Consider the following 19,452-nt stretch of genomic DNA (forward strand, 5'->3'; position numbering starts at 1 on the left):
AAACACCATCAGAGCACTCCGGACATATGGTTGTCAAGCCTCTGCTTAAAGACCTCCAAAGAAGGAGACTCCACCACACTCCTTGGCAGCAAATTCCACTGTCAAACAGCTCTTACTGTCAGGAAGTTCTTCCTAATGATTAGGTGGAATCTTCTTTCTTGTAGTTTGGATCCATTGCTCCGTGTCCGCTTCTCTGGAGCAGCAGAAAACAACCTTTCTCCCTCCTCTATGTGACATCCTTTTATGTATTTGAACATGGCTATCATATCACCCCTATGAGGCAGCTGCATGTAGAGTCATAGAATTGTAGAGTTGCAAGGGATCCCAAGGGCCATCTAGCCCACCCCCCTGTAATGCCGGAATAACCCACTGCAAAGAGGCTGTACATGGGACACTTCCCCAACCATTGCAGTGGTGCGATTGTGTTGTCCCGCTGTCTCAATCAGGACTGGCCTTCTGGGGCATTTGAATAGAGGCCTTCTGCTGTTGGACCATCACCTGTGGGAAAAGAACTTGTGCAGGCGGCCCCTTCCGTTTTCCTGCACGCAGCCCAGGCAGGGCTGTAAACAAACCTTCAAGATCTAACCCTCCCGTCTCCGCTCAGGAGGGGGTTGTGTCTAACTGAAATCCTTCAGCCAGATTAGGCAAGGCTTAAGGAGCAGTCAGATGGAGTCCCACCTGGACCCGGAGGGCTTGGGCTTGGAGAGGAGGGGCTGCCATACCAAACAGAAATTGGCCAGGATTTCGTCTTGCGCAAAAGCATCTTGGGGCCTCTGTGCATCTCTTCCCTTCCCCATTAACACATCATTGGGACGACATTATTTTTTCCCCTCCCACGGGGATAATAGCCAGCAAGTTGGTCTTACCAAGTGGCTGAACAGTCATAATTTGACAAGTGCCGGCTAATCCTCTTACTCCATCCTTTATGTAATGCCAGGGGATTGCTTGGGGAGCAGGCGAAGCCTTGCATCTCCCCCTCCTGCCCTCCTGGAAGCCGTGCTTGCTCAGCGCCTCTGCTTTAACCTCAGAAAGTTTGGCCTTGGGTTGGTTCTTGAGGCAGCTCAGATATGTGCTGCCCCTAACTTTTGACGGGGCAACGAGGAGAGATTAACAATGCGTCCCAATAAAGATGGCAGTTTGAACTCTGCACTGACCAGATAAAGTAAGGCAGTTGTCGTGGAGGGATATCCAATTTATTGCATAAAACGATAAGGCTGTGCATGACGGGAGAAGGAATTGAAGAGAAGAAATTGCAAGCCGTAATATTTCCTCACCCCGCAACCCAACGAGAAGCAGCTGGAGTTGCAGCTTCAGCAGCCAAACGTTCCTTACCCTTATCCTTTTCTTCCAACACACTTTTGTTAGGGTCTCATTTGTATAAATTTCCTTATTCCAAATTTCTGATCTAACTCGGCTTGAACATTTAAAGTTCTCCAATGCCCAGCAGAGGGTGCTGGTCATATTCACTTAGCAAACATAAGTCGCAGCATATCCAAATGCCCATAGCAGAACGACGACAACAGCATCACAAGGGATTGGAAGAATTGAGCAGAAGTGCCTGAAATGTCTCCTTGCGTCTCTCCTTTCCCCGTCTCCGTGCAGTAATATGAATCTCATGCAGCCAACATTTATTTTTCCTTGCAGATTTTGGGGCTGGAAGTTGGGCAGAGAGAAGCATTTTCATGCTTGAGATGAAACATGGTGGGTGTCTAACAAAGTGCACTCTAACCTCTGGATGAGAGAGACTTTCTGCTGCCCACCAGGCCATGGCTTTTCCACCTGCCTTGCCCCCAAACCCCCAGCCCTGGGAGCCTTTCCTAGACCATGCCTTTGAGAATAGCAGAAGTAGCTAGGAAGGGGGAAGAGGAGTTCAGGGATATTTTTAAAAAACAATTTTATAAGTTGTGTGTCCTTGTTTCTCCATCTGATCCTTTTACATGGTCTTGCAGGTTTTGGGGCATTTTATGGGACGCGGATGGTGCTGTGGGTTAAACCACAGAGCCTAGGACTTGCCAATCAGAAGGTTGGCGGTTCGAATCTCCGTGATGGGGTGAGCTCCCATTGCTCAGTCCCTGCTCCTGCCCACCTAGCAGTTCGAAAGCACGTCAAAGTGCAAGTAGATAAATAGGTACCGCTCTGGCAGGAAGGTAAACGGCAGGAAGCTCCCTCGGCCAATAAAGCGAGATGAGTGCCGCAACCCCAGAGTCGTCCATGACAGGGCTTTACCTTTACCTTTATGCATTGTAGCTTGTGGTTATTTTTATTGATTATTGCTTAGTAATTCTTTATTGTAATTGATAAGTGCCATTTTCTGGTATTTAATTTTACTGTTTACTATTACATTCTAATGGATAATTGAATGTTGCTTTATTTGATATAAGATTTTAAAGTTACTGTGACTTTTTTGCATTGGATCAGATTGTTATTACATGTGTGATCTTTGCTGTCTTATTTTGCTGCTTCTTCATCTTGTAAACCACTTTGCGTGTAGTAATAGAGAAAGGCGGTACACAAATTGAAAATGAAATCAAATTTTCATGGTGGTCTCAAAGAACTGGCACATAGCTTGCTCTAGTGCTTGAGACTGAAATGGGTAAAATCTCTGTCCTTGGAGTCTGGTGATTCAAAGGCTCATGCTGCTCAGATCCTGAAGGTAGTTTATAGTCATCCCATCCAGCAGCCATTGATAGCTTTATTCTCTCTGAATTTCTCTAATCCCCTTTTAAATCCCACCAGTAAGAATGTAAGGGGTCCATTGGTTACATAGAAGCTGCCTTGGACCAAGTCTTCCCATGGACATCTAGGTGGGCCCTGTATGAACAGGATGATGGACTAGGTGGGCCATTGGCCTGATCCTGCTTCCAGGCTGCTTCAGACCTGTTGGGAATGATCATAGATGTTTGGTTTCCCTCATCTCCTGATGAACAGCCCTGTGCTTTGAAACCTGTTGGCATTAGAACATTATAATTTGAATTAATACACCCATCTCCTGTGCCTGCTGGGTTTTCCATTTTATTCCTCTTTCGCCCAGCCCATTCCCAGTGTAACATATTCTGCAGCTTGCCCCTGGTGTTGGGATGTATGTGCTGGGACTGAGGCATGATGCCTGATCAGTGGCTATTGGATCAGAGTATTGAAGGACACAGCCTCATCCTCAAGCAACCCGCCTTCCTCTAGAGGTCTGGCTGCGGCAAGACAGATCTGTACTCCGCACTGCCTGGTTCTCCTTGAGGCATTTTCTTTTGCAGTAGCAAGAGACGGAGCGCTGAGCAGGCCGAACCATCTGTCCAACCCTCCTCTGGCGGCCTTTATCGCTGTGCCCTTACGCGTGAAATCATGCGGCTGCACGTTTCCGAGGCATGCCTTGGGGTGGGGGGGTGGGGAGTGATTAGGCTTAATATATTGGCCCCATCTTCCTCGCTCGGGATTATCTGTTTTTTAGGGCGTGCTGTGGCTCTAAGGGTTGTTTATATAAAAAAAACCCCAATCCTTTGATCCTTTAGCCAGATGTAAGTACCATCTAATCATTTGGGCCAGGATTACGGAGTTTGGACATCTTGGTTCGTTTTGCGCTCTTAAAAACCAGGTTCTTAAAATAAAAGGAGTTTTTGGAAGGGGGTGTGTGTTTGTGCGTTGGGAGGCAGTGGTGTAGCGTGGGGGGTGCAGAGGGGGCCGGCCGCACCGGGCGCAACATCTGGGGGTTAGGGTTAGGGGGCGCAAATCCACGGGTTAGGGGGCGCAAATCCACGGGTTAGGGGGCGCAAATTACTTGCCTTGCCCCGGGTGCTGACAACCCACGCTACGCCACTGTTGGGAGGGGAAGGAAAGCTAAAATGTTTAAATGCTGCGCAACGTGCAGGGCGCCAGTACTCCAAATTGCAGAGACAGAAGGCAATCACCACCACCTCCGGCTCAAGTGCTGCAAAGTTGCGGGCGGGGAGAGTTGTGGGCAGCTGTGCTGAGCCACATCTGGCCTCGTGGACAGTGGTAATGGCCCGGTTGATTTCCATTTATCCATGAGCTGAATCCTTTTGTGCAGGGAGCCTCACTCCTCTCGGTTAGCTTGAGGGGGAATTGTAAGCGAGAAGAGCGAAGGGAAGCCCCACACCCCTCTGGGAGATGGGACGGAGCAAGCTGCCTTCTTGGGGCCTGTTTTTCATTTAGCTCTTGTCTGTGCAGCTGGGGCTGCTTTTTGAAGACAGTTGGGTCCTTTGATGGGGTTTCCTCAGCCCTGTTCTGCAGATAAGCTGTTTTGATTTATGCAAGCATCCCTGCTCCCAGATGCTGTCGTGCAGGAAGGAGTCTTCTTCCCCGTTGGAATAGCTGGATTAGATCTCCGCAAAGCCTGTTTTCAGTGTGTGTAAAAGCGTCTTAATTTATGCGAATCCAGCTCTTTAAAGCCCTTGAAATGGCAGTGCTGTGTGGCACCAGCGGGGAACTCGCTTTGCCACCTTGTAAATTCAACTGCTTGATGCCCCTGAGAAAGAGGCAGAGGCGTAGCTAGGGGGGTCGGGGGCGCTGGGCGGCACACTGGGGGGGGGGGACACCACGGGGCCTGCAGCACGCCCAAGCCTTGTGTCTTTCCTGCCTAGCTATGCTGCTGGAAAGAGACAGCTGGAATGCGACCAACCCACTTTGCAAAATGCGCCGTTGGGGACACCTGAGAATGCTGGAGGCGACAGCCTCTTATCGGAAGCCGCAGCCCTTTTGAACACTGGCTGCCTTTGTGGGGGCCATCTCTAGAGGCAGCCAAATAAGGTCACCTTCCAAAAGGTGCACATCAGAGGAAGGTTTTAACAAATCTCTCTCCCTTGGGTTTCCCTTGTCAGGTGTGTAAACCTGCCTAGTACCACACCGCCATCTGTTCCCTAGCTTCGTAGGGAAAGCTGAGCCAAGAGAGATGAATGTTGCATATGTGCCATAGTGGCGCAAGCTCCTGCTTTGGTCTTGCAGCAGGAAGATCTGCCACCAATAAGCAGTGTTTGAAATTAGCCAGGAGCCAGGTGCATTTTGCTCCTGGCCTTTGACCACTTGCGACCCAAGTGAAGATGCCAGGATGGCGCCTAACGTTGCCATCATCTAGAGGTGGGATCATTGGATCTGGACTGTTTTCACACACTAATACCCCATCCTGTAGAATTCTAGCACAGGAACCTGTTTCCCTATAGTTGTTGGACAACCATTCCCATCACCCATGGCCATTGTGCCATGCTGTCTGGACCATTTGGGAGTCTAGCTAAACTTGGAAGACCACAGCCTCCTCCCCATTCTAAATTATCTGTATTTACTGCTTTGCTGTATTTTGAATTGTTTTCATTTGTTTTTAAACAGTACGCCACCTTGATATTTTGCTCAGAAAAGCAGGATGTACTTAAGAAAGTACTACGCTGCTGTTCCTTGTATTTTTAACTTCTTTTCAGGCTTTATTTTAATCTTTGTATTTTTGCACTTTAAAAATGAATTACAATCCGTTTGAAAGCCAGTCATGGTGCTGAGGTGGGATAAAGGTAAAGGTAAAGGTACCCCTGCCCGTACGGGCCAGTCTTGACAGACTCTGGGGTTGTGCGCCCATCTCACTTAAGAGGCCAGGGGCCAGCGCTGTCCGGAGACACTTCCGGGTCACGTGGCCAGCGTGACAAAGCTGCATCTGGCGAGCCAGAGCCGCACACGGAAACGCCGTTTATCTTCCCGCTGGCAAGCGGTCCCTATTTATCTACTTGCACCCGGAGGTGCTTTCGAACTGCTAGGTTGGCAGGCGCTGGGACTGAGCAGCGGGAGCGCACCCCGCCGCAGGGATTCGAACCTCCGACCTTTCAATCGGCAAGTCCTAGGCGCTGAGGCTTTAACCCACAGCGCCACCTGCGTCCCTGCTGAGGTGGGGTAGACCTTCACAAATTCCCATATTTAGGTTCATAGGCTGCCAGTGTTATAAACCAGCCAGGTGCATTTTGCTACTCACACAGGTCCAATTGTGGCCTCATGGAGACTTCTGGATGCCAGGCTGGCAATTGGGAAATCAAAATATCACTTAGAGAAGCATCTGAAATATGTTCCTTGAAGCTTGAATTTGTTTTATTTGATGTTTTAATGTTTTGTAAACCGCTTTCAGATTTGTCCTTTAAAATATAGCACTATAAAAACAAAATTAAACAAACAACAAGAACAACAACAAATCCCACTGCAAAAAAAGCTGCCTAGCATTCCATTGTGGCAACAGTAACCCAGGTTTAAGCTGCCATTTGGTGATAAGATTATATATCTGAGTTTCTAACCCAGAACGTGCAGCACTTTCTCCCTTACTCCTTCCCTGCAAACTACTTTGCTGGGCGGTGAATACAGCCTGCCCCTATGGAACTGGCTTCAAGAATGTCATGGCTGGCTACTGGTAAAAACAGCTGGCTACCAAACACAGTCAAAAGTTGCAGAGAGTTCCACACCCCTTTACAGGGAAGCACACTTGAAGAGGCTTATGCAGCCTGAATGTTAAACCCCCGTGAAAAGTGAAAATTCCTCCCAGTTGATGAGACTGTCTCTGTCTTTTTAGGTACGTCAGCGACTGGACCAGCTGCTGTGGTCGAGAATGGCGACCATGGAATAGAAGGCACCAGGAAGGGTAAGATTTCAGTGGCCCTTATTTGTCCATCCCATGATGATGTAAGGGAAATATTGGAACCACGTGGGCTTCTTCCCTCCTATCCAAAAAACCCCCAGTCTCTTAGCCACAGCTGCTGAACAGTACACAAAGCAAACTTTAATACAAACAGGTATCTCACAAAAATGTATGGCATCATCAAACATCTAAGCGGAACCTAGATTATATCCCAAGGATTAAAACATTTCTGGAACTGTAAGGTACATGAACCAAATTCTCCATAGAGTTTAATGTTGCCCCCATACACTCAGAAGTGAATATGTCACCCCCCTACACAGTTCAAAAGTTGTTATCAATATAATCTAGGTGAGTCCTGATGGCGCCAAATGCATTTTGGCTTTAGCAGTCTTCAGTGGCATTCTTTCCAAAAGAAGCAATGCTTTCTGCATGACTCCCGGAGGGCAGTGGCAGTTAATGCATTAATGCTGCAGCAGCCTTTTCAGACACAATAATCTAAATTGATCTATATGCTGAGCCATATCTCCAAGACTGTAGTGGCATACAAGAGTCCAATTATACACAATCTCAAGCCTTATTTTTCCCTGAAACCTGCAGCTGCTATCTTTGGAAGTGAGTGAGATGTATACCTTATTCATTAGTAATATTAAAAAGTTCACTTTTTGTGCTTTTGTTTACAGTCAGTGAAGAGAGTCTCTCTCTTTTTGGTTTGAAGTCTTCCCTCCTAGTCATTGCCCAGGGACCTAAGATTAGGGCTTTTGTGTGTGTTTATTTTAAGCATGGGATTATATCCTTCCAGGAGCTCATTACTTGATGTAACCTTTTCCCTTTACTGCAAAGTGTTGTGTTTGTCTTGTCCTGTTGCTAGCGTTTTGTGAAAGACTTTTCTGACCCCCGTAGGAGTCCCACAATCCAGTAAGCTCTTCCTCTTCCCCTCCCACCAAACTGCTCTTCTGCTTCAGAACAACTTTTGTAAATCAGTTTAGAAAATGCCATTGAGCATGAAGATGTTTCCAGGAGGCATCTGGTGGGCCTCACTGCCTCCAATCGCTGAGAGGTGTTGGGTTCAAACTGGCTTCTAGTGTCCCATTAAGAAGGATGCATTTAAAATGTAACTCAGGCTGAACTCAGGATTGCTTCTGTGCTGTTGAGTCACTTCCATCTCCGCCCCCACCCCGCTTCAAATTGGGAGAGTGCAAGGAAGGACCTCCCTTAGAAACAGCAGATGCTCTTCACCTGGGTGTGATTATGGACTCTTAAATCTGCTTGTGGTCTGGAAGATGGGTATGCAGGCAACCTGCACATCCATGCCCTCTTTAACATTTTGGCTTGTCTAGTGGTTCTTTTTTCCATTATTTATTTCAAGGATTGATTTATTCCAACGTATTTATGCTGCCTCTCAGGGCAAAGCCCTGCCAATGTGGGTCACACAAGACAGTTAAAACAGAGCACCATTCTTTCAATATAAGTAATAATAATATAATAATAATTTTTTATTTATACCCCGCCCTCCCCAGCCAAGGCCAGGCTCAGAGCGGCTGAGTATTGCAATCCAGTTCTAAAAATAAAAAGCAGCTGTTTAAAAGACAACATTAGGCCCGCTTTATTCCAGGTGTGCACTCCTGCTTCAGAACTCAAGTATCTTGCGGGTTCAGATCAAGGTCTATCTAGTGATGCTGGCTGGAGCTGATAAGAATTGTAGCCTAGCAATGTCTCAAGGGCATATTGGCTACCCCTTACACCAACTAGTCGTGGACACCAACTAGACTTCAAAAGGCAGAGAGAGGCATGGAGGAAAAGGCTAACAATGGCTACTAGCATTGCAGGGGGTTGGACTATATGACCCTTGGGGTCCCTTCTAACTCTACAATTCTGTGATTCTATGGCTTATGTTTCTACCTCCAGTGTCAGAGGCAGTATGTCTCTGAATAGCCATAGCTGGGATTTGCAAGTGAGGAGAGCCCGATTCCTCCTTGAGGGCTTCCTGTAGGTGTCTGGATGGTCACTGTGAGAACAGGATTCTGGACTAGGTGGGCCATTGGTTTGTTCCAGCTGCAGGGCATCTCTCATGATCCTATTAGGCATTCCCAGCCTGGTGCCCTCCAGATGTTTTGAACCACTCCTATCAACCTCAGCCAGCACCGATGGAAGTTGTAGACTAGCAATATCAGGAGGCCATCGGGCTGGGAAAGGCTGCACTAGATTGCCCATTGGGAAATTGGCTAGTGGCCTACTAGGGGAAGACCATCTACTTCATGCCCACCTGATACATTACATGCAGAAACAGTGGACCCTGAGGATCATTGTTGCCTATGAAATTTCCACTATTGGCTCCCCAGAATAGCAACTTCCCTCTGTAATGCATTCATATCTCTTGACTTCACAGACTTGTAATTAGAAATTGTGATAAAATCCTTGTAGTCTCTGTGGCTTTCCTCTGTCTCCCCAATTTTTCACACCGTCAACCTTTCCATGGAAGCCTTTTGCACTCGCTTATATGAACAGTTCCTGAGCTGGTCTCAAAGCCAAGTAGGGGCCCAACTGACCGGACTGAGGAGTACCTTGAGGGGTTGGGTTAGCGACCCACTTCCAATGAACTCCTCTTCAGGCAGGAATAAGAAGGGTGAAGCTGAACTGGCGATAAATGCAAGGATGAAGGTCCGGCTGGTGCAAACTGTCCATCCCCTGGCTTGAATTTGTTTAGCAGCTGCTTCCCTTGTTCTGCCCATAGAATTCATGCACCCAGCTGCCTAAAAGCCTTCTCTCAACCCCACCCCAGTCTAAAGAGCGTCCCCCAGACTGGCACTGCCCGTGTGCCCCCTGCCCATCTCCAGCTGTTGATGGGCAACCTGTGGCCTTCCAGAGATGCTGTTGGACTCTAGCTCTCATCATCCCTAGCCAGCTTGACCCAGTGATCAGAGATGATGGAAGTTGTAGTGTAGCAACATCTGGAGGACCACAGATTTCCAATCCCTGATTTACAGCCTAGATGAGCTTGTGCTTCCTTGCTTCATTTATTTAGGAGCATTTAGGTGCGGCTATAAATCATTATCACCTGCCAACCTAGCAGTTCGAAAGCACCTCCGGGTGCAAGTAGATAAATAGGGACCGCTTACCAGCGGGAAGGTAAACGGCGTTTCCGTGTGCGGCTCTGGCTCGCCAGAGCAGCGATGTCACGCTGGCCACGTGACCCGGAAGTGTCTCCGGACAGCGCTGGCCCCTGGCCTCTTAAGTGAGATGGGCGCACAACCCCAGAGTCTGTCAAGACTGGCCCGTACCGGCAGGGGTACCTTTACCTTTACCTTTACCTTTACCTTTACCTTTATAAATCATTATCCTCACATTTTGTATGTGTGTCTGTGTGTTGGGAGAGGGCTGCTTATGTCCCGTGTACCTACTGATGATGGGTGCTGGCATCTCAGTCATGCAAAGCTGCATTGTTCCAAGCACTGCGAGAGATCCTGGATGTGTTGAGCATGGTGCTGATGGAAGCCCCCCCCCCCCCCCGCAAGCTCTGGATTCTTTTCCTGCCTTGCACAGCAGGGCAGAGACCCACGCATTGAGAAGTTCAGGCAAGCAGAGATATTAATTTACAGTTTGCTTATTTTAACTGTTTACACAATACCCACCATTTCAAAACACACAAAAAGAAAAAGAAATTAAAACACATTAAATCTATCTGCAGAGCTAGCAAGGTAGCAGTATCTAACAGTGCTACCTTGGAAAAGCTTGCCTTGAATGAAAAGAAAACATCTTAAGGTGGTGCCTAAAAGAACAGATTGTTGGCGCCATCCTAATTTTAGGAGAGGTGATTGTAGAGCTTTCAAGGCTGCATGCGCAGAGAAAGATGCGCAGGCGCTTAAGAGTAAAAATAAGGAAAATACAGCTTTTCTTTGGCTTTGAGTAAATATTTTTAAAACCCTGGCAGCCTGCTGGATTGCTTTTGCAGCCTTACAATGGCTTGGCATGCGCTACATAAATCATTCTCTGCAGATTGGAAGGAATGGCTGCAGAGGTTGGAGGTGAGTAGTGAAAAGGGAGATATTTTCTTGAGGCAAATATCTGCCTGGGGCATCTTAAGGGACCAAGATAGTTCAGAAGATGGTATGGGCGTGGCTCCTCTTTCTGCAGTCATATCTGTTGTCTGTGTTAGTATACAGCAGAAATGAGGGGAGGGAGACAGATGTTTGCCGTTGTCCTCATGTCAGAAGTGAGAGCATTTGAGACTACCTACACAGGAATCACGAGTAACTATAGGCTGCATGGTTGTCTAGCTGCATAAATCGTCTCAGGGCCCAAAATAGATGGCTTATGGAGAAATAGAGTAGGTCAAGTCACCTGGGCCTTCATACCTCTTTGTGATGGCAGGATCATGTCTTAAATCAGGCTTTCCAAGCTGGGCCTCTCCAAATGTTGCGGGATTCCCAGTTCCCGTTAGTCCTAGCCAACATGCCCAATGGTCAGGGATGGTAGGAGCTGGAATCCCCGAACCTCTGGAGGGCACCAAGTTGGCAAAGACAGCTATCTTCCAGAATTACAGAAAGCCCATTTTAAAAACACAGTTTTTAACCCCTTTTGGTATGCAGTACCATGCATTATGAGGGACGCGGGTGGTGCTGTGGGTTAAACCACAGAGCCTAGGACTTGCCGATCAGAAGGTCGGCGGTTCGAATCCCCGCGACGGGGTGAGCTCCCGTTGCTCGGTCCTTGCTCCTGCCTACCTAGCAGTTTGAAAGCACGTTAAAGTGCAAGTAGATAAATAGGTACCGCTCCAGCAGGAAGGTAAACAGTGTTTCCGTGCACTGCTCTGGTTCGCCAGAAGCTGCTTAGTCCTGCTGGCCACATGACCCGGAAGCTGTACGTCGGCTCCCTCGGCCAGTAAAGCGAGATGAGCGCCGCAACCCCAGAGTCAGTCACGACTGGACCTAATGGTCAGGGGTCCCTTTACCTTTACCTTTACCATGCATTATGGTAGAAGAATCATAGACTAATGGAGTTGGAAGGGACCCTGATGACCATCTACTCCAACCCCCTACAGTGCGAGGAACACTGCGTGTCTGCGAGGGTGTGTTTGCAGCATGGCGTTCAGGCTCAGTGGAAGAAACCCAGTCTAGGAAGGGCAAGAGGAGCTCCAGCCCCCTGTGGAGCATGCCAGCTGTGGACTGTGTGTGTGTTGAGTTGTGACATTGCTGTAGCGACACTCTTCCAATCTGTTGTCTTATGTGGCCTTCAGGAATGATTCCTGGCACGTCTTGCGAGCTGGTGGTGGGAAGGGCCAGGTTTCTTAGCTGCAAACATCCAGATTCATCAGGCAGCTCCAGAACACAAGATGATCAAATGTCCTGGGACTCAGAAAATGCTGGGCATTGCTTGTGTTTCTGGGTCCCTTGAAAGTGCTGCTTCCTTGGTTTCCTTTGTGCACATGAAGCAGTGGGTGGTGGTTGGGTGGGGGTGAAGACTGTTCCAGCACAGGACCCATTGAAATCAGTGAACGGGTGCTACATATTCAGTCAGGCCTGATTTTTTTATTTCTTATTTTTGCTTGACATGGATAGCTCAGTTGGCCAGAACAATGGCGATGATAACGCCAAGCTTGCAGGTTTGATCCCCGTACAGGACAGCTGCATATTCCTGCTACTCAGGGGGTTGCGCTAGATGATCCTCAGCATACTTTCCAATTCTACGATTCTGCAAAGAGTGCTGGTCTTCCCATCCTAGCAAGGTCCTGTTAGCTGCATAGGTTCCTTGCAAACCCAGGCTCCCTTCAAAGGCAAACTTTTCTGCTCAAGGTCACAGGGTCTGCAGCCTTAATGCATAGACAGAGTCATACCCAAACGCATCGACTCCCCACAGTATTTTTAGGAATCTTCCCCTGCCCTGCCCTGCGACATGACCAGAGAGGGGCTCCCAACTTACTGCTGCATGTTTCGTACTGTTGACTGGCTGCTTCCTTTCCGCACAACAAGCATGACTCTCTCTCTCTCTTTCTCTCTCTGTCTCTCTCTTGCAAAAGAGAGCTTCCCTGCTTGTCTCCAGTCTGGCTGCTCTCAGTAGTATGTTGCTTGATGTGCAGTTTACTGCATTAATGTTCATGTTTACTAATGACTTAATGCTTTTATGCCCCCTCCCCGTATTTTCCTTCTCCCCTATCACGTTCCTCCCCCCCCTTTCTATCTTTCTTTTTCCTTCCTAGAAGCCTAGACCCCGGGCGCTGCTACCAACAGGAGACCAGTGTGTGCTTTTCTTCCCGTCATTTACACTTCTTTTTTAAAAAATTACAAAAATGCCGCCACCAAAACACTCCGCATTTTGCAGAGCTCTTCCTTTACCTACCTGGAGTTCTCTGGGGCTGAAGAAACAACGCGGGGTGTAGATCGGCTGCTGTTCTGCCCCTTGCCAGCACCACCTTGCTCCTCCTCCTCCTCCTCCTCCTCCTCCTCCTCCTCTTCTTCTTCTTCCTCCTCCCCTCCTCCTCCTCCTCCCTATCTCTGCTCATCAGCGCTCATTGAGACCTTCCTTTCTTGTAAGCGCAGGTGGTGTGTGGCAGCTGTTGAAAGGGCACTTTATTAACTTTGATTTTCTCTTTTTATGATTTCACATTCTTTAAATTTAATCATCAGCTCTTTTTCCTTTTGCCACCCATGTCTGCATTTATTTTATTTTCTTCTTACAACCAGCAGGGCTTGCCTTCCAGAGTTCATCCACAGTCTTGCAGGGCTTGGGGTCTTTAGCCTAGATTGACAGCCGCATTTCTTTGCCCTTCACTTGCTCCACCTCCTTCATCCCCCTCCTCCCAAGTTCCCTGGTGCCTTTCCATATAAGGAACTTGATTTTATTGTTTGGTGTGTCCCCCCCCCCAAAAAAAAACACCTTCCTTTGATTTGAAATCAGCAGGGTTCCCCCCTCCCCCTTCTTTTAAAATGACTTTGAACAGGAATTATGCCCAAAAAATTTGCATTGGATGAGACCTTAAAAAAGCACAGAAGAAATAAACATTGCTAAATAATTTTTTCAAGAGTGGAGCTGTCGCGCGTCTACTCTTGGAGCAGAGTAACCTTGATTGCGTTCTGCTGTTCACATCAAACTCGGAGCCGGCAGACGGGTTCTGCTTTCATGAAAGTTTAATGCGTGAAGTCTTACCTTTGTGCTAAGACTTTGCTCGGATGCAAATTCTTGTTTGCCTTCCCTGTCAGAAAACCAAGGTAGGAATAGACTGACAGGAGGGGAGGGGACGATGGAGCGAGCGCCACAGAGCCCAGACATCAGACATGTCAAAACCGCTAATGAAATAATTATCTGACAAGGCCGCAGCCAGAGTGGGAAGGAGCTGTTGTCTCTTTGAACTCCCTCCTGATCTGTCTGTAGGTTTAGCTTGTCACTTGCAATCTCCCTGGCTGTCCCCTCTCGGATATAAATTGGCCCCTGTGCATGGAGAGAGCGGTAACAAAATTCATATCAAGGCCTAAATTTGGGCTCCCTTTATGCCTCCAGGCTAGCAGACGGATAAAACTTTCCTTAAGCATAGCTGACTTATGTTCTTGCTGCCTTATCTGCTACTTAAAAATTGATGTCTACATTCCTGAGCACTATTGAGCCCAGTTGTGATGCCCCTGCATATATTTGGATGCTGAAGAAGACCCAGGCCCCAAACCGGCTTGTGTCTTTATTAGAGATGCATGAAATAGAGTAAGCATGGAAACGGAGTGAGCATGACAGAGACTCTGAAATACAGAGCATATTGCCAACACCCAACTCACAAATAACCATATGCAGAGGGCCAGAAAGGTCCAGAGTTTCTGTGCAAGAGGTGCATGACTTTGGTAGACAACATTTCGAGAGCTTTGGGAAAGGAGGATAGTGGCTGCTGTCATTAGAAGAGCGAGTGACTTTGCCCAAGTTGTAGCTAAGATGGTGTTTCAAGATGGGGCAAATTCCAGCCTGCACCTCTGGCCGATTGAGAGTCTTTCTCTTGGCTGGACTGCCAACGTTGCCCTTGACCCAACAGATTTTATTTGTGTGTGTACAGATATACGCGGCCCATGCAAATCCAGCTTTCTGTTCTCACAGTGGCAAGCCAGTTGCCTAGTGGGGAAGTCCGCAAGCAGCAGCAGCAGCACCTCCCATGTGCAATTCCAAGTTGGTTGCACTGAACCCCGTATGCTTCTCTGTTCATTGTCATCCCTTGTAGGAGCATTCCCTTCATTGGCTTGGTGGCTGTCGCTGGGCGAGTTGTCTTAGAAGAGTGCAATAGGTCCACTGGGGTAGGCTAGTTGTGCGACTGATGATGATGGACCAGCCAAGCAAGGCTCATCCCTTCACAGGTGGTCCAGTGCAGCCCACCCCACATTCCCCCTTCATCTCGTTCCAGTTTAACATCCTTGCACTGCTAATTGAAGTCCCCAGAAGATCTCCAACTACCCGTCCCTCGTGCAGCACAGCTTAGGACCTGGTGTGATCCCTGCATGCTCTGGGCATGCATCCCAAAGAGGCTTGCTTTTGAACTTTTCCAAGAGAATATCCCACAAAGAGGGGAAGCATGTTGGAATGAAGGGGCCTTTCATCCTCCTTGCTTAGTTTGTTTAAGGAAACGGGAGTGTGTTGCTTTGACCTGACATTCACTCGCAGCCTCATTAGTTGGAAGCTAGCTATTCCACGGTGCCAGCTCGTTCTGAGCATCCAAACACTTGCTGCTCTTTGTTAGCCTTGCCTTAGGGAGTGTCTGCGTGCTGAGGCCCTTTGCAATAGCGTCTCTCCCCTTACCTGCAAGATGGTCTCTCCCATAGAACTCCATGGGGGTCCCACTGGGTCATCCAGCCTGTCCTCCCGGTATACCTGTAGCATCCTCTGTAGATTGGGGTGGGGTGGGAGAATCTGGCCTCTGTATTCAGGAGGTGCTAAAAGCTGAATTAATGTAGCTCTTTTGGTTCTGTGGATTTGCTAGAGGAGGTGGCATTTGGGAGTCAGGAAACCGGCAGGGATCACGCCCAGGAAGCAGCAGCGATCACTGCCCAAGGAGGCCTCTCTCATCTTCACTCATTTCACTCTCCCAAGTGGTTAATAATGATGAATCTGTCCTAAGGATTTTGGCCCCTAGAGTGAAAATCTGGCTTTGTGGCTGACGAGCAGAGAAGTCTTGCAGACACTTACAAAACTCTTGGATACTGTGACTTTAGATTTTCCCCTTGGCAAAAAGAAACATTTCCAGCGAAGTGTGAAAGAAAATGCACTTGGAGCAAATGGAACTTGAGGTGAAAATGGAGACTTGGGGTTGCAAGAAGACACTTGCTGCTCCAGTTGAGTGGCTCTCTAGGCCTCCTTTTGGGAGCTGCTGACTGGAAGAGGCCCATTAGAGTAGTTCAAGGGTTAGGGCCATGCAAGCTTTCTCTTTCCCTTGATGCAGGAAGGATGTGCCTGGACTCATAATAAGGGAGTATCTGCAACCTAAGCCCCTACAAATACTTTTAAAGACCTTCCAAATAAACCATAAGCATTTTTCAGCTCTGTCTTTTTTTAGCCAATGATATGTTGGGACGCAGGTGGCGCTGTGGGTTAAAGCCTCAGCGCCTAGGGCTTGCCGATCGAAAGGTCGGCGGTTCGAATCCCTGCGGCGGGGTGCGCTCCCGCTGCTCGGTCCCAGCGCCTGCCAACCTAGCAGTTCGAAAGCACCTCCGGGTGCAAGTAGATAAATAGGGACCGCTTACCAGCGGGAAGGTAAACGGCGTTTCCGTGTGCGGCTCTGGCTCGCCAGAGCAGCGATGTCACGCTGGCCACGTGACCCGGAAGCGTCTCCGGACAGCGCTGGCCCCTGGCCTCTTAAGTGAGATGGGCGCACAACCCCAGAGTCTGTCAAGACTGGCCCGTACGGGCAGGGGTACCTTTACCTTTACCTATGTTGGCCTAACAAACACGTTTTGCTAAAGCAGGCAGTCCAGGTTTTTCGCCAAAGCAGGATTGGCACCTGTCGTGGCCAACCAGCCACCATGAGGCTGAGGGTAACTGGGGCAACCATTCCTGCAAACATCAAGCAGCTAGATTGGTGACTCCATCACAAACCATTCTACTCACTTCTTAACTGGACCAAAGAGAAACTCCTTGAGTTTCTTCTTTCTCCATGATTCCGCCTACCATCCTTCCTTTCTTTTTGTGCTTGTTTTATATTCAGTTTCTGTGCTTCATATTTCAGTTTCTCTCTCCGCTTTTTAAGTTCGCCAAATTTGCTCGGGTAAAGCCGATACTTCGGCATAGATTGCAGTGCATGATTTTCACCACTGGTGGGTGGTTGGGTGATTCTGCTGAGGAACAAAGATTTTTATGTGCTTCTGTTGTAGTAATGTCACACATATGTTGGACTGAGAAAATCTGAATGCTTGAGCCTGGGCTTTTTAATTCCTCTGCCTTTCTGCATATGCTCCGGTAATTAATAGAACACCCCTAAGTGCACTTCTCAAATCTCCAGGCCTGTTTCTTTATTTTAAAAACACGCCCTTGTGATTTGTTGCTCGGTTGCCTGCAATAATTGTAGAAAGCTTCTAGAAATATTTCCTAAGTCAACTCATGCCTCTAAAGTCTTGTATGCAATCCTGTATACTGATCCTATACCTCTTTGCTGAATAAACTACTAATAAAGCTTGTGTGCTAACCTTACACCTGTCTCTCTCGCTTGGTGGAAATGTTCTTGTCATGGATTCAAAAAAACTTCTATTAGTTTCAAATTCTTCCAGATTTCTCTTGATTGTAATTCTTGGGCAAATCTTGGGTTTAAATGTGTTCCTACACTTTGTTGGTAGTATTGGATAGATAATTAAGGTTAAGGCCTCTGAAATGTGGGTCTACTGAACCTCACTGTACAAAGGCATTTTCCTTTGTACTTAAAGCAGGCAGCACAGAGGCTTCCATAGCTAATACAATGCAATATTATTCCTGCATTTGGGGGTGTGTGTGTGTGTGGTTGGACTAGATTACCCTTGGGATCTCTTCCAACTCTACAATTCTGTGATTCTCTCTTCCTGGTTGTGCCAAGCTGTGCCGGCACACTGCTGCCTTGTTTGCTCAAGGCGCAAGAGTTTAGCAGAAGTTTTTACACCTCCACAGGCCTCCACTCATTTCCCAGTGCCCTGTTTGAAAGCTCATGCACACTCAAGAGCAGGCATAGGTAAACTCGGCCCTCCAGATGCTTTGGGACTACAACTCCCAAGATCCCTAGCTAACAGGCCCAGTGCTCAGGGATGATGGGAATTGTAGTCCCAAAACAAGTTTGTCTATGCCTGCTCAAGAGAGAGTGTAAATGGTATACTCATTCAGAAGCCACTCTTCCTTCTGAAATTGGATCTGGAGGGCTGGCTCAAGCAGCAAACGCCTTCCTCCTTGACTAAATGAATGCTGCTGCATTGCCCAGCGAAAGCTGCAATTTGCCACAGTGGCAATTAAGCCTTTGCAAGGGCCCTCTCCCGCCACCAACCGATCAGCATTAGAATTCATTTTCATTTACTCCCTTTTTCTTTTAAGGCCCGTTCAGAGCAGCAGTTACTAAGTGGAAAGTAGGCGGCTGCTACACCCACTGTACAGACGGGGCACTAAGATGAAAGATGGGGCTCCCCACCCCAGCGATTCCCAACAGCCCCCATGCCAAAGCTGGGTGGGATCTAAGGTTCAAGATGCCCTGTCTGCTGGCACATGGTGAACATAGGAATTTTTGCCTTCCACTGAGTCACAACATGGGTCCACCTAGTTCACTACTGTCCATACTAACTTGCCGCTGCTCTCCAGGCGCCTCTCCCAGCCATTTCTGCTGATACCTGGGATTGAAGACCTTTTACATGCAATGATAATTTAATAGTAATTTTATTATTTGTACCCCGCCCATCTGACTGGGTTGCCGCAGCCACTCTGGGGATCTGCTCTACCTCTGAGCTGTCTCTCTTCCCCATGGGATCTTGTGCATGTGTGCACGTGTGTGTATGTGTATGTGGGTGTACACTTAACACCTTACCCTTCTTTTGGACCCTGGCTAGAAACTAGCTTTTTTCACAGGGCCCCTTCAGAAGCCAGTGGGGAGAAGGGGTGAGAGAAGATTGATCCAGTCAAAGGGATTGCCCCTTGGTGTCCTCTAATCATTTTCTCTTTCACAGTTGGGGAGGATACAATTTGGGGAAGTGTGGGTTTTCTTCTCCTTGTAGCTGATCAAACCTGACTCCAAAGGACATTGGGCAAAGCACAAAGTGACCATCTAACACAGAAGTCCATGGTTGGACCCCAGCTAGGCTGGTATTCTTAAGTGTGATAGGTGGGTGGTCTTCTGACTGATGTTTAGACCACAGTCAAAATCAGTCTGTGTGGGCACAGTTCCCATCACCAGCAAACATCCAGGCCTTCTGCATCCACCCTGGCATTCGACACAACAAATTTGCATCACTGTCCCAGGCAAGAAGACACTTTGCATATGTTTGAGTCTCCCTAATTTAGTCGTGGAACAGCTGGAGGAGGAACAGGCGGTGATTGTGCCATGGTCCGTGAGTTGCAGAACTTGAGGGAAGGCGTAAGCTGTGGTGCCAACATAGTCCTGGATTTAACCCTTAACCAGTTTAAACTTGAGGTGCAAAAACTCAGACATGGGATCAAACCTAACTCTACCTGCTTCTAAATGAATAGTAAACTCCCTTTGAGAAAAAGCAGGCAGCAAACTACAGTCCCCAGAATTCTTTGGGGGAAGTCATGTGCTGCAAAATGGCATGGATGTCACCTAGATCAGTTTCCAGCCATCCTGCACCACCTAAGGCATCTGCCTCCAGTTCTTAGTTTGTCTTTGGGTTCTGTTCCGTGACCCAGTGGAGTCTGAAAAACTG

At 48.1% G+C, this 19,452-nt stretch overlaps 1 protein-coding gene and 1 long non-coding RNA gene across 15 annotated transcripts in view; one reads left to right on the forward strand and one right to left on the reverse strand.

Moving 5' to 3' along the window:
- The window catches only part of MAP4 (microtubule associated protein 4), a 209,747-nt gene that overhangs the window by 66,339 nt on the left and 123,956 nt on the right, over positions 1–19,452 (forward strand). For all 14 annotated transcript variants that reach the window (XM_079996302.1, XM_079996312.1, XM_079996313.1 and 11 more), the window contains exon 4: positions 6,545–6,613. In XM_079996302.1, coding sequence (XP_079852428.1) covers positions 6,545–6,613 — 69 coding nt within the window. The remainder of the gene's footprint in view (positions 1–6,544; positions 6,614–19,452) is intronic.
- Positions 14,277–17,818, reverse strand: LOC307199321. Its single transcript, XR_013831866.1, has 2 exons — positions 16,486–17,818; positions 14,277–16,108 (listed from the first exon to the last, which is right to left on the reverse strand). It is a non-coding gene; the product is annotated as an uncharacterized lncRNA (long non-coding RNA).

Source organism: Podarcis cretensis (assembly GCF_951804945.1).
Source record: "Podarcis cretensis genome assembly, chromosome: 12".
In the NCBI taxonomy this organism is placed as follows: Eukaryota; Metazoa; Chordata; class Lepidosauria; order Squamata; family Lacertidae; genus Podarcis; species Podarcis cretensis.